The sequence below is a fragment of the Kogia breviceps genome, chromosome 7 (assembly GCF_026419965.1).
Source record: "Kogia breviceps isolate mKogBre1 chromosome 7, mKogBre1 haplotype 1, whole genome shotgun sequence".
NCBI lineage: Eukaryota > Metazoa > Chordata > Mammalia > Artiodactyla > Physeteridae > Kogia > Kogia breviceps.
In genome coordinates, this window is record NC_081316.1 from 25,746,037 (window position 1) to 25,759,376 (window position 13,340).

Below are 13,340 nucleotides of genomic sequence, written 5' to 3' on the forward strand. Positions count from 1 at the left end.
AACTAGAGGAAGCCCGAGCACGGCAACAAAACCCAACGCAGCCAAAAATAAATAAATAAATATTTTTAAAAAACTGTTGCTAAATTGTTACAGCATTTGTGCACCCACGCTCTGTTACAGAAACTGAAAACCTCATTAAGTTAAATATGCCCTTTGGGAGCCTGGCAAACAGATTCCAAAATAAAATGAAGGTCTAATACAGAATGGCTTACTCTCACCTTTCTTCACTAAGGGGTTGTGGGACTGGAAAAGTCTACACACTCTAAAGAGATGCTTCCAGTCACACAAGTGGATGGACATTTATTGAGGGCAGATGGCAAATGTCACCCAAAGAGCTACTACAGACTGAGTATAGTGAAGCAAGAGTAAAGCTTATCCATTGAACATATTACACTGTGTGGAAATGGTTTGTTACAGTATCTTCCTCACTAGATTGCAAGCTCTAGGAGGACGGAGAACATGTGTGCCTGGTTCACTGCTGGACTCTCGCTACACAGTGTGCACTCAATCAACACTGATCAACTAAATATAGGGACACCAAAATCCAGTCTGGTCTTGCATTTTAAAAGGTAAGAACTCGGTGTCACCCGTTTATCTAATGAATCTCATAAGGACCTGATTTAATAAACTAAAATGCTAAATGGGAAATATTAACTGGAGTAACAATTGATGTTTTTCATCTGAATATGGCAACTTTTACTGATCAACTAGGTGATTAAATGCTAGAGCAAAAGGTGCATTGTGAGCAGAGAATTAAAATATATTAAAGGGACTTCCCTGGTGGCACAGTGGTTAAGAATTGCCTGCCAATGCAGGGGACAGGGGTTCAAGCCCTGGGTGGGGAAGATCCCATGTGCTGCGGAGCAACTGGGCCCGTGCATCACAGCTACTAAGCCTGCTCTCTAGAGCCTGCAAGTCACAACTACTGAAGCCCGCGCACCTAGATCCCGTGCTCTACAACAAGAGAGGCCACCACAATGAGAAGCCCACGCACCACAACGAAGAGTAGCCCCCGCTCGCCGCAACTAGAGAAAGCTGACGCACGCAACAAAGAGCCAATGCAGCCAAAAATAAATAAATTAATTTGTTTTAAAAAGTATATTAAAAAACTCCAGAAAAAATAAAATGAGACAAATGAATCTGTATAGAAAACAGAAACAGATTCAGAGACATAGAAAAACAAACTTATGGTTACCAAAAGGGAAAGGGAGAGGGAGTATGGAATCAACAAACTACTATACATAAAATAGATAAGCAACAAGGATTTACCGTATAGCACAGAGAACTATAGTCAATATCTTGTAATAACGTATAAAGGAAAATAATCTGAAAAAATATATATATATATACACATAACTGAATCACTTTGCTATACACCTGAAACTAACACAATACTGTAAATCAACTATACTTCAATTTTTAAAAATCACCATTAGAATAAAAGGGTAATATTGGTGCAGGCAAGATCACTGGTAAAAGCTAAAATCAGTGAGTTGAAGTTTAAGCAGAAACAGGATGTCTGCATAGTCCCAAAGTATTGTAAGCAGATAGGGTAGGTGGTCTCCAGAGAAAAAGAACCAGGCATGGCTCTCTTCACATAAGAAGTCACTTTTGACCTAAGCCACTCTGTGATGTAAGCCTGGCCACAGTGCTTGCCCTTGAACAGATCTCAGTAATTTAGTAAGATGTGAATAACAATGTGATACATAGCTCTGAGTTCTGCGGGAACTAAGGCCCCCACCCAGGTGGAGGATGGTAACTGCATGCTGAGACCCCAGACTGGTCAGAACCGGAGGAGTGATGATGTTGACCTTTTTCTACATTCTGTATCAATTACTAAAAGTTCTGAACCCAAACTCCATTACATGCAGGGGAAGTGGGGTGAAGGTTTTTTCCCCATACCACCAAGCAATTCTCTGACACCAGACAGGTGTCGTACAATTCAACTCAATTCTGACACTATCTACCTGGAGACAGCATCAGATTCCACAGGTTAAGGGCTCAGTCCTACAAGACTGCCCCCCCGCCCCCCCCCCACTTCAGACAACAGTCCCAAGTCCAGATTGTCACTTCCCCCCCCCCCCAACTGGATACCTTTTATTTACTTTTATTGCCTGGCTGGGATCTCCAGTTCAGTTTTAATTAGAAGTAGTGAGAGTAAATATCCTTGTCTTGTTCTCAAACTTACAGGGTGAAACATTCTTTCTTTCACCATTGAGTATGATGTTAACTGTAAGAGTCTGTAAATGTCCTTCTATATTTTGTGGATGTTCTCTTCTTTATTTGCTGAGAGTTTTTACCATAAACTGATGTTAAATGTTATCAAAATAAGTCTATTTGTTTTAAACAAACACATTATTTTGCTTCCTATGAACCAGGCACCATTCTAAAATGCTTTACAAATAGTATCTCATTTAATCCTCTAACAATCCTAGTAACATGAACTAGTTTTGAACTAACAGTGAATTACTACTGTCCCCATTCAGATAAAGAAATAGGCATAGAGAGGTTAAGAAACTTGCCCAAAATGACATGGCTAGTAAGTAGCAAGTCACCTCTCCTTCTGACAGACTGGCTATGGATGGGAAGTTCCAACAACCTCTCCTTGCGTTCAATTAATTCGCTAGAGCAGCTCATGGAAGTCACAGAAACATTTTACATACTAGATTACTGGTTTATTATAAAAGGATGTAACTCAGAAACAGCCAGATGGAAGAGGTGCATAGGGCAAGGTATGGGGAAGCAGTGAGCCACTCTCCCAGCACCTCCATGTCTTCACCAACCCAGAAGCTCCCTGAACCCCATCCTTCTGGGTTTTTTTTTTTTTTTTTTTTTTTTTTTTTTTTGCGGTACGCGGGCCTCTCACTGTTGTGGCCTCTCCCGCTGCGGAACACAGGCTCCGGACGCACAGGCCCAGAGGCCATGGCTCAGGGGCCCAGCCGCTCCGCGGCATGCGGGATCCTCCCGGACCGGGACACGAACCCGCGTCCGCTGCATCGGCAGGCGGACTCTCAACCACTGCGCCACCAGGGAAGCCCCCCTTCTGGGTTTTTATGCAGGCTTCATTACATAAGCAAACTTGATTAAATAACTGGCCATTGGCAACTGATACAACCTCCAGCTCCACACCCCTCCCTAGAGGTGGGGGTGGGAGGGTGGGACTGAAAGTTCCAACCCTCTAATCACAAGGTTGAGTCCCCTGGCAAACAAGCTGCCATCCTTAGGTTAGGTTACCTAGGTGCTTTCCAAGTCAGCATAACAAAAGACATCTTTCTAGCTCTCATCACTTAGGAAATTCCAATAGTTTAGCAGCTCTGTGCCAGAAACAGGATGAAAACCAAACATGTATTTCCTATAATAAATCACAGTATCACAGTTACCAATAGCAGTTTACCCTTAAAACATTACTCTGTACTATAATTTGCAAGGCTAAAGGTTATCTTTTTGCTTTTAATTTGTAGAATCCCAGATGTGATTTTAGAGTTACTTATAAATTCAGTTTGGGAGAAATGTCTGCAAACAGCTAATTTCATATTTTATAAATTATTATTTATGCTCTATGCAGGCCATAATGTCTCCTGATCTGGTCCCCAGACTATGGGGTCTTAGTTTTACCACTGGAGTCCACAGCCCTATACCTACCTATTACTACAAGGAGAAAGAGCAAGAAAGCCAGAAACAATATTTTAGGTCATTGATTTTAAACCTCAGTTTGATATGGATCTCTATGAGAATTTAATGAAAGCTTCCATGATCTTCTTCCTAGAAAAATGCAACTATACACACATGTTGATACACTTTTTTGACTGTTCCTGGGTTCCCCAACTCTTGATCATGGGTCCCAGGATAAGTTGCCTTAAGGACATAACCACATACAATTTCAGATAGTCTAGTGTTGGCCTGACAGTAATTTGGAATCATGCCATCAAACTGACAGGATGCCAAAGACAAAGACATTAATCAAAGAACAACTGAAGATCCAAACCAAAGGTACTTCTTTACCAGAAACTGCAAGTGATAAAACTACCATATTGGCCATAGACAGCCACATTACAGAGATCAGTCCTCAGTACCTTTAAATGCAACAGATGGGGGAATTCCCTGGCGGTCCAGTGGTTAGGACTCTGCGCTTTCACTGCCCAGGGTGTGGGTTCAATCCCTGGTCGGGGAACTAAAATCCCACAAGCCGCGTGATATGGCCAAAAAAAAAAATTTTTTTTTTAATAATAAGTAAATAAATGCAACAGATGACATGTTAGTAGCAGTAGTATTAACAACTAATGTTTACTGAGCATTTATTATGTGCCAAGCACCATTCTAAGGGCTTTACATGAATTCATTTAAACTTTACAATGACCCTAAGAAATAATGTGTATTTTCCTCATTTTAAAAATGAGAAAACAGATGGTTTCTAACTATACATATTGGAGACAAGGCCTAACACATGCATGACAGGCTGTTATTAACACCATGTTTCCTTCCCTGAACACCATTTGACCTAGCAGTATATTTATCAAAATCTATGTGATAATAAACCACAATAAAATAGGGTCCACCAATGTTTGCTATAAGAATACTCTGTTGGGCTTCCTTGGTGGCGCAGTGGTTGAGAGTCCGCCTGCCGATGCGGGGGAAACGGGTTCGTGCCCCGGTCCGGGAGGATCCCACATGCCGCGGAGCGGCTGGGCCCGTGAGCCATGGCCCCTGAGCCTGCGCGTCCGGAGCCTGTGCTCCGCAGCGGGAGAGGCCACAACAGTGAGAGGCCCACGTACCGCAAAAAAAATAAGAAAAAAGAATACTCTGTTGACTAATAAATTACCTGGGAGAGGTTTTTATCATTTTAAAAGAAACACATCTTAAACCCCAAAATGTTTGTACTTCTTCCAAATATGAAGGATTACTGATCATCTATACTTTAAAGAGATAACATCAACACTAACATTCTCAGACTATGACACCCCTTCTTAAAACTTTCATTTTTGTACTCACTTCAAAAACCTTGAGTGTTCTTAATAAAAGACATGAGTTGGAGCAACTGCTGGGAATGCATGTGGAAACTGCTCCTCTTTCATCTAGGAAGTCTGCTCCCTGCCAGGGATCTGCAATGACTTCACCACACACGGTTAGCAAAGTGAATCCCCTCAGTCTTGTGGGAACTAAGCCCCCAGGCAGTGAAGTTAGGGTGTGGTGAACTCACTCACAGTCAAAAACTTTTTTTTCACCTACACAGCACAGTCCTGGCTGGGACCTGCCTTGGGCTTTTCAAACACTCTTTTAATTAAAGCTGCAATTTGCTCTCCACCTTCCTATTTCTCAGAGCATTTCAGACAAACTGGTATGTCACTGAGGCTGGAGGAAAACAGGAATATTTTGGACATTATTCTAAAATTTTAATTTCTCATGCAATTGAAAACCCACAAGTGACTAGGCTGGTCAGTTGCTAATGCTAAAATGCTGATTATTGGCAACGTTATCATATTATTAGAACCTAGTTCAAGGCCACATGTACAAGGAAGCATAATAAAAATATCATCTGAAAACAATGAAGATATTGCTTCTAACCAAAGTCAAATGTGCTTACAGTGAGGTCTTTGCACTCTTTGGGTGCTAGGAGAGCCCGACTTTATTTTCTGTAAAGCTTCATCAGAACCTTCCACAGCATCTTCAAGGCCTTGCTCAGAATCATTTGATTTTGATTTTCCTTCTTCGTTTATATTGGACTTGTCAAGGTTTTCAGACATTCTCAATTAAGTTCATTGACTTTCCTAGGGGGAAAAAGAAAATGAACCAAAATGTTCTTGCTCTGACACTAGGTAGCGGTGTGACTCTGGACAAATGATTTAACTTCTTTGGCTTTCAGATTTCTCATCTGTAAAAATCAATGGGCTTGCTAAAATCTTATCCAGCTATAATATTCTACTTCAATGATTAAACAGATCACCTGTAAAATGACACTTGTAACTATCAAATTTATGGACCTGAACCTCAGAGAGTAACAAGTTTGAATACTTCTGTCCCAATCTGAGTACCATATCATGAGAACACAGGACCTTAAAGTGCTGGGAGGTAACACTATAAATTGCCTGCTTCTAGTTTAATCAAAGAGTGATTCAATTCTTAAATTCTTTACTTTCAGTCCAGAGAAGTGATAGGAAAACTCTGGAAATAATGCTTTTCATCGGGCTTCGAAGTAAACATATACTAGCCTGAGGAGTTGATTCCCTGATCCTCTTATGTGGATAAGACACCCGGGGATGACAAACAAAAGGTAGAATCTCATGGAGCATTTAAGGAAAATGTGTGGGGCGAATTATTTTTATTAACTCCTTGCCAGTCAGCAGGAAAAGATGGTGAGTAAAGTAGGAAGTTGCAGACAACCATAATGTATGTGGTTGGGAGGGATTTTAATTTAATTGTCTTAGTTGCTGATTAGAAGAGAAGTAACACTTAACACGCTGGTTTGGGCCTGGTTAATAAAGGCCTGGAATAGTAACCTCTTAATTACTATAAATGGTTTTTGTCAAGTTTTTTTTTTTCCCTAGAGTTCTCTATTCTTAAGAGAACTCTACTATTCTCTACTTTCCAAGTAAGGGCAAAGAAAGACACAACATTTTCTGCATTTATAATACTGAAAATATTAGCATTTGTACTATTAGCACTTGGAGATCACAAAACATTTTCTTAAGCACTAATCAGACTTTATCACACACCTGGATGTTAATCCAGGGATCAAAAGAAATGTTGACTATTTTCAGGAGGTTTGGCAGACTCCCTTCTGTACATTAGAAGAGAAGAATCACTTGATATAATTATCTGAACATCATATACCCCCATTAAATAGAATGAAGTTATTGGAATTGACATTTTCAGGCCTGTATTATTAATATGAAGGTTGCTTTAATGTAGTCCCCTTTTACCTTCCAGCAACCCACTCCAGACACCCATCTCCTCTGTCGTAAATCCTATCTGGCTCTGGAAATGCTCCAAGACCCAAAAGATAACATTACCAGCATATTCTATGAGAAAGGACCAACAAAAACACTTCTAATTTTATTCTCTTCACATGCTGGGAATTAGCTCAGAAGGATGAAGTAACACATTCTGTGCAATAAGGAGGAAAATCAGGATTTCCAGGTCTTTAATACTAAGTTTAGTAAACTAACCCATCCTTGTAAAATTCGGCTCAAGGCCTACCTCCTCCCAGGTCACTTCCCAACCTCACCAGTGTTTGCACCTTTCTCTGAACTACTGTAGGTATGGTTATTAGATATCTGGCATTCATCATTGCCTTAAATCCAATTCAAAATATCCTGATTTAAATAGGAATACAACGATGAAAAGGCACGGTCTAGAGAGGGAGAGAGACATTCTTATAAGGAAATATAGTGAAACTTAAGCGTTAATGGCATTATGAAATCACTAGGGGAATACAGCAGAGGGAGAAACTAATTCTGCCCGGAAGGGGGTTGAGATAACCTTACCAGAAAAGGTGACATTTGAGCTTGTTTGTCTTTTTGAAAAATGGTAGGATTTCACCCAATTAAAAACCATCTGGAGAGAATTCCCTGGTGGTCCAGTGGTTAGGACTCAGCACTCCCAGTGCAGGGGAGACGGGTTCAATCCCTGGTCAGGGAACTAAGATCTGGCAAGCCAGGCTGTGCGGCCAAAAAAAACCCCAAAAAACTATCTGGAGGTGAAAAGGGGGGCCTTTCACACAAAGGGCAGCATTTCACTCAAAGGGCAGCATTTCACTCAAAGGGCACAAGTGAAAGCACAAGAAAATAAGCAGACGAACAAGCAGCAGGTGATGAAGGAGAGATGAGTTGGGGTCAGATTGTAAAATTACAAGTTCTTATTTTTTTAAAAACTCTTCACCTAGATTTTTAACTTCTTAAGGGCCAGACCAACCACATTCCCCACGTATGCTCCACACATATAAGTATATCCTCCAAAAAGATACCCACTAACTATTTGTTGATAGCTGTGTCATCTCTTTAATGTCAGTTTATACGGGACGCATGGGCATTGGTCTCAGACATAGCTGGGTTCCAATTCTGGCTCTTTACTAGCTGTGTTAACTTCAATTTCCTCATCTGTAAAATGCAGCTACCTACCTCTTGGGTTTGGGGTACGTGTAAACGACAGAGCGTACATAACGACAGCTGGTGCACAATAGGCTTCCCACAAATGGTAACTATAATCAGAGGACTACAGGATGCAGCGAGGAACCATTTAACTGAGTACAGCGTGCTCATTCACTCAACAAGCCCCAACTCCTCCTATGCCTAAAAAGGGAACCGAGGGGTAGAAGACCCTCGCACTTGCCGTGAAGACCGTCTATCTGGGCCGCAAGCCGAGCCCAAGCTGCTCACAAGAGACTCCCCAGGAGAAAGGGTCTTTGGCAAAAGGAAAGAGCTCCGTCCAGCGCCGGCGAGAATCACCTCCCCTAGAACTCAGAGCCACCCACGCCCAGCGTCCGGATTCCGTTGTAAACAACGTTTGGGCCGGCGAGGGAGTGGCCGGGCCGGGAGCAAGCAAAGGAAGCGGGGCGCGCCTGGAAGACGGCCTCGAGGGGTGGGACAAAGGCCGCGCTAAGACTCAACCCTCCCGCCGTCTCTGCCTCTTCCTCGTCTCCACTCGACATAGCCGAGAACTGACCGACGGAAAAAGGCGAATAAATGCCTGTAATCTCGACCTTGTTCCTCCCGTGCGGGCCCCGCAGGGCTGCCAGCCTCCGCTTCCTTCACCTGCAGCGGAGTCGGCGTCCTCCCTTCTGCCGCTCGGCCGGGAATCTGGCGGGGGCCGGCGCCGCGGCGGAGGCGGGGAGATGCGCGGCGGGTAGGGCGGTTCAGCCTCTGCCCCTCCGAGGCCGCACCCCTCAGTGCGCTGCGAGCGGTCCTCCTCGCTCGGCTCGGGTGGGTAGCGGCCAGCGCCGCCGCTCCTCAGCGTCGGACAGCGGGAGAGAGCGCTTAGCCCGGAGGCGCCGGTCCCACGCAGAGCGACGCCATGTTTCCGTACGGGAAGGCAGGAGGCGCGGCCGGATGCCGGCGGAGAGGGCCCATTGGGCAGTGACTCGGAGCCGCGAGGCACCCCCACGCCACAGAGCGCGACGCCATATTTCCGTACGGAAAGGCGGGCGGCGGGAGAGGGGTCGCGGAGGCAGTCAAGTAACGGAAAAGGGTTGGCAGTTTAGCTGCAAAGCCTTCCCCGCCCTGGTTTTCAAATTTAAATATTACATCACGTTTTGTAGCAGCGTATAGTTCGTTCCCCTCCCCTCATTTTGGCTGTTAGAAAAAAAGGCATGCCTACCACCTTGATAGCCAAGTCTCATTTTAATGGCACAGATTCGGTTTGGTTTGGGTCATCTCTTTTATCTAAGTGGCTGCTACACTTAGTCGACAGGAAGAGCGAGACTTTAGCCCTGAAAAGATGGAAGGCAAGGGGGCAAACACGTCCCATGAGGGTTCAGCTCGGTTTAGACAGTTGAGAAACACAGTGAGCACTCAGCATTTTATGTGCCGTCTGTGTTCTAGAAAGGAAACATCCCATGTTAAGACAAGCTTGTTCTGGAGCCTCCTTTCCTTTTGTCCCAGGTACCCGGACTGTGGCTATTGCGGCGCTGGATAACTAGAAAACCATGCTTTTCTCAGCCTGTAGTAGTAAGATAGTAAGCTAAACGAATAGAAATAGTTTCGGGGCCTAATCTTAAAAAGTAAAAGCTACGTGACTCTTAACTGTTCGTTAGTAAAATGCTTTAAGACTGAGCATCAAACATATATGCCTTAAAATGAAGGTAACAATCAAGTCTCCTCCCTGCAGCCTATAAAACCTGCTAAATTTAAGTAACTAGAACAAAACAAGATGTAGTGGAATTAGTGCTTTCAAACGCTACATTTAGTGCTTCCCTGGTGGCGCAGTGGTTAAGAATCTGCTTGCTAGTGCAGGGCACAGGGGTTCAAGCCCTGGTTGGGAAAGATCCCACATGCGGGCGAGCAGGTAAGCCTGCGCGCCACAGCTACTGATCCTACGCTCTGGAGCCCGGGAGCCACAACTTCTGAAGCTCGCGCGCCTAGAGCCCGTGCTCCGAAGCAACAGAAACCACCGCAACGAGAAGCCCGCACAACCGCAATGTAAAGTAGTCCCCCTAGCCCCCCCTCCCTCCAAGGGGAGAAGAAACAAAGACCCAATGCAGCCAAAAATAAATAATAAATTAATTTTTAAAAAACGCTACATCTAAATTGATCACACGTGGAAAGTTACTCCTAAAGTATTGAAGACTGATGGCAATACAGCAACCTCAAACCATTCACTAACTAGCACATTAAGAATTTTTCCCTTAAACACACACAGTTCTCAGATGAGGATTCACTTTAGAGGGGGGGAAAACGTTAAAGACACTCAGTTAACTGGAACTAAGATTTAGGCAGAAAACATTCAGTTCTCACTTCTGAGTCCAGACGAATATACCGTAGTCTCTAGATGAGTGGTTCTCAACCCTGACTCTACCTCAGAATCTCCTGGGGAGCAGTGGTTCTAAAGGTATATGAAGCTCAGGGCGGTGGGGTGAGTGGTGATGCCGGGCAAGAATTTTTAAGCTTCCCAGGTGATTCTAAGAGGCAGCCAGGCTAAAACCACCTTCCTACAGAGATCTCCCCCCACCTCCACGCCCCTAGTGAGAGTCCCCCTACCTTCCTTGAAGGATGAGTATAAACAATTTTCACATGTGGAGAGGATGTTGCAACACCACCAAATCCACTGATTTGACTTGGATGGCTCACTTGTAATCTTTTGATATATTTTGAATTGTTTCCTTTAAGTATTAAAAACATTGACACATGTTCCAGTTTGCTTTTTGGCTACAAGAACTGAAAATTCAAATTACCTCAAGGTAAAGGATTCACTGACGGGCTATTTGGAAGAAGCAAGCTGGCTGCTGCTCTAGATTATTACTACACTATCATCTCCCCAGGACACACAGAATCTCTTTCATCACATCTCTACTTCTTGCTGCAGTTGGCTTCACTCCTCTCTACACTACAGACTAGCTTCTTTATTTTTTTAGTCGTTCCTCCTTCAAAATTTAGATCTTTCTATACAGAATTTGATTGGCCAAGCTGATTTTTGTGCATAGTCTCATTAGCCTCCAGGTAGGCTGTCCTTGGATCAGTGCTTAGCCCTGGGCTACTCACCTAGAGTGGTGGGAAGCTGTTAGTCACCTAGGCATCAGGTGTTTAAGTGGGGATGGCTTTCCAAGAGGACATCATGGATTAGTGAATGAGGGCAAGCAGCAAATGACGATTGACAGTTCTAGTGATACAAGAGGGCTGTCCAAGGCATTCAGGGTAGCACCAGACCTGTAGTTTAAAACTTTGATGATGCTTGCCATAAACATGACCAATTTTCTTAAAACTTTGTGCTGATGAAGTTTGAGGTAAACTGTGGTTTTACTAGATTTTCCATGAAATTAACATTCTATTAGAAGGCCACTTCTTCTAGGACCAGTAATATAACTAGGCAGTTCGGCCTTCCCCTGACGGAGAGGTGTTAGTTTTGTTGCCAAATAATCATGTTATTCCATGAAGTGCAAAGTAAAGGTTGCAAATCAGGTAGTACACACACAGTTGCTGTCAACTGTGGTCTCACCACTTTCAGTAGTTTGTTTCTAAAAACTTCCTCACCCCTAAATTATGAAGTATCTTCTCTTTCACTTCATTGTAGAGAGCTGCCTTCCTTTCTTGCCTATGCAACAAAGCAAAATACACACCACAAAAAACCCACCTGACATAGTTATTCCCTGCTTTATTAGAATTGGTATTTTATACTATAGATATGTCCTCAACTTCTTCCCGTTTAAAGACTAGTCAGTATCTTACAAAAGATTGACATGCTAGCATATTGGTACATCATCTTAGTTTTCCCTACCTCTCATTCAAAGTCTAAATTTAAAATTCAGCCTCATTTTATTATTTTTTCTTTGAATGGCCATAATTCCTACATTTTAAAAATTTTTAAACATTTATTTTTGGCTGCCTTGGGTCTTCATTGCTGCACATGAGCTTTCTCCAGTTGCAGCGAGTGGGGCTACTCTTTGTTGAGGTGAGCAGGCTTCTCATTGTAGTGGCTTCTCTTGTTGTGGAGCATGGGCTCTTGTTGTGGAGCATGGGCTCTAAGCGCATGGGCTTCAGTAGCTGTGGCACACAGTCTCAGTAGTTGTGGAGCACGGGCTTCTTTGCTCAGCAGCATGTGGGATCTTCCCAAACCAGGGCTGGAACCCGTGTCCCCTGCACTGGCAGGTGGACTCTTAACCACTGCGCCACCAGGGAAGCCCTCAGCCTCATTTTAATCTTTTGGTTTTATTTTTGTGAAGATGCAAAATTTTAAATTGTATTATAAAATATTATATTGCATGTCTATTTGCCAAGTATATCTTGACAGTGCAGTAGTTCCAAAGTAATCATTAACTTGGATAAAAAGTTCAAGACTTTAAACAAAAATAAACAAATGGGACCTAATGAAACTTAAAAGCTTTTGCACAGTAAAGGATACTATAAATAAAACCGAAAGACAACCCTCAGAATGGGAGAAAATAGTTGCAAATGAAGCAACTGACAAAGGATTAATTTCCAAAATTTATAAGCAACTCATGCAGCTCAATAACAAAAAAACAAACAACACAATCCAAAAATGGGCAAAAGACCTAAACAGACATTTCTCCAAAGAAGATATACAGATTGCCAACAAACACATGAAAGAATGCTCAACATCATTAATCATTAGAGAAATGCAAATCAAAACTACAATGAGATATCATCTCACACTGGTCAGAATGGCCATCATCAAAAAATCTAGAAACAATAAATGTTGGAGAGGGTGTGGAGAAAAGGGAACACTCTTGAACTGTTGGTGGGAATGTAAATTGATACAGCCACTATGGAGAACAGTATGGAGGTTCCTTAAAAAACTACAAAAAATAGCAAATAGAACTACCATATGACCCAGCAATCCCCCTACTGGGCATATACCCTGAGAAAACCATAATTCAAAAAGAGTCATGTACCAAAATGTTCATTGCAGCTCTGTTTACGATAGCCAGGACATGGAAGCAACCTAAGTGTCCCTCAACAGATGAATGGATAAAGAAGATGTGGCACATATATACAATGGAATATTACTCAGCCATAAAAAAGAAACGAAATTTGAGTTATTTGTAGTGAGGTGATGGACCTGGAGTCTGTCATACAGAGTGAAGTAAGTCAAAAGGAGAAAAACAAATACCATATGCTAACACATATATATGGAATCTAAGAAAAAAATGTCATGAAGAGATTAGTGATAGGACA

The 13,340-nt window shown here is 42.8% G+C and overlaps 1 protein-coding gene across 10 annotated transcripts in view; it reads right to left on the reverse strand.

The window, feature by feature from the left end:
- TCP11L1 (t-complex 11 like 1) overlaps positions 1-9,028 on the reverse strand; it is a 33,685-nt gene extending 24,657 nt beyond the window's left edge. For 3 of the 10 annotated variants that reach the window (XM_067038047.1, XM_067038041.1, XM_067038044.1), the window contains exons 1-2: positions 8,696-9,026; positions 5,582-5,765 (exon numbers count right to left, since the gene is read on the reverse strand). Coding sequence is in view for 6 of the 10 variants with exons in the window: in XM_067038041.1 (XP_066894142.1) it covers positions 5,582-5,741 (160 nt within the window). In the remaining 4 variants the exon portion in view is untranslated. Of the gene's footprint in view, positions 1-5,581; positions 5,766-8,325; positions 8,491-8,658 lie in introns of those variants that run through there. The other 7 variants (XM_067038049.1, XM_059069877.2, XM_067038043.1 and 4 more) reach the window with 7 other exon arrangements.
- Between the last annotated feature and the right edge of the window lie 4,312 nt (positions 9,029-13,340).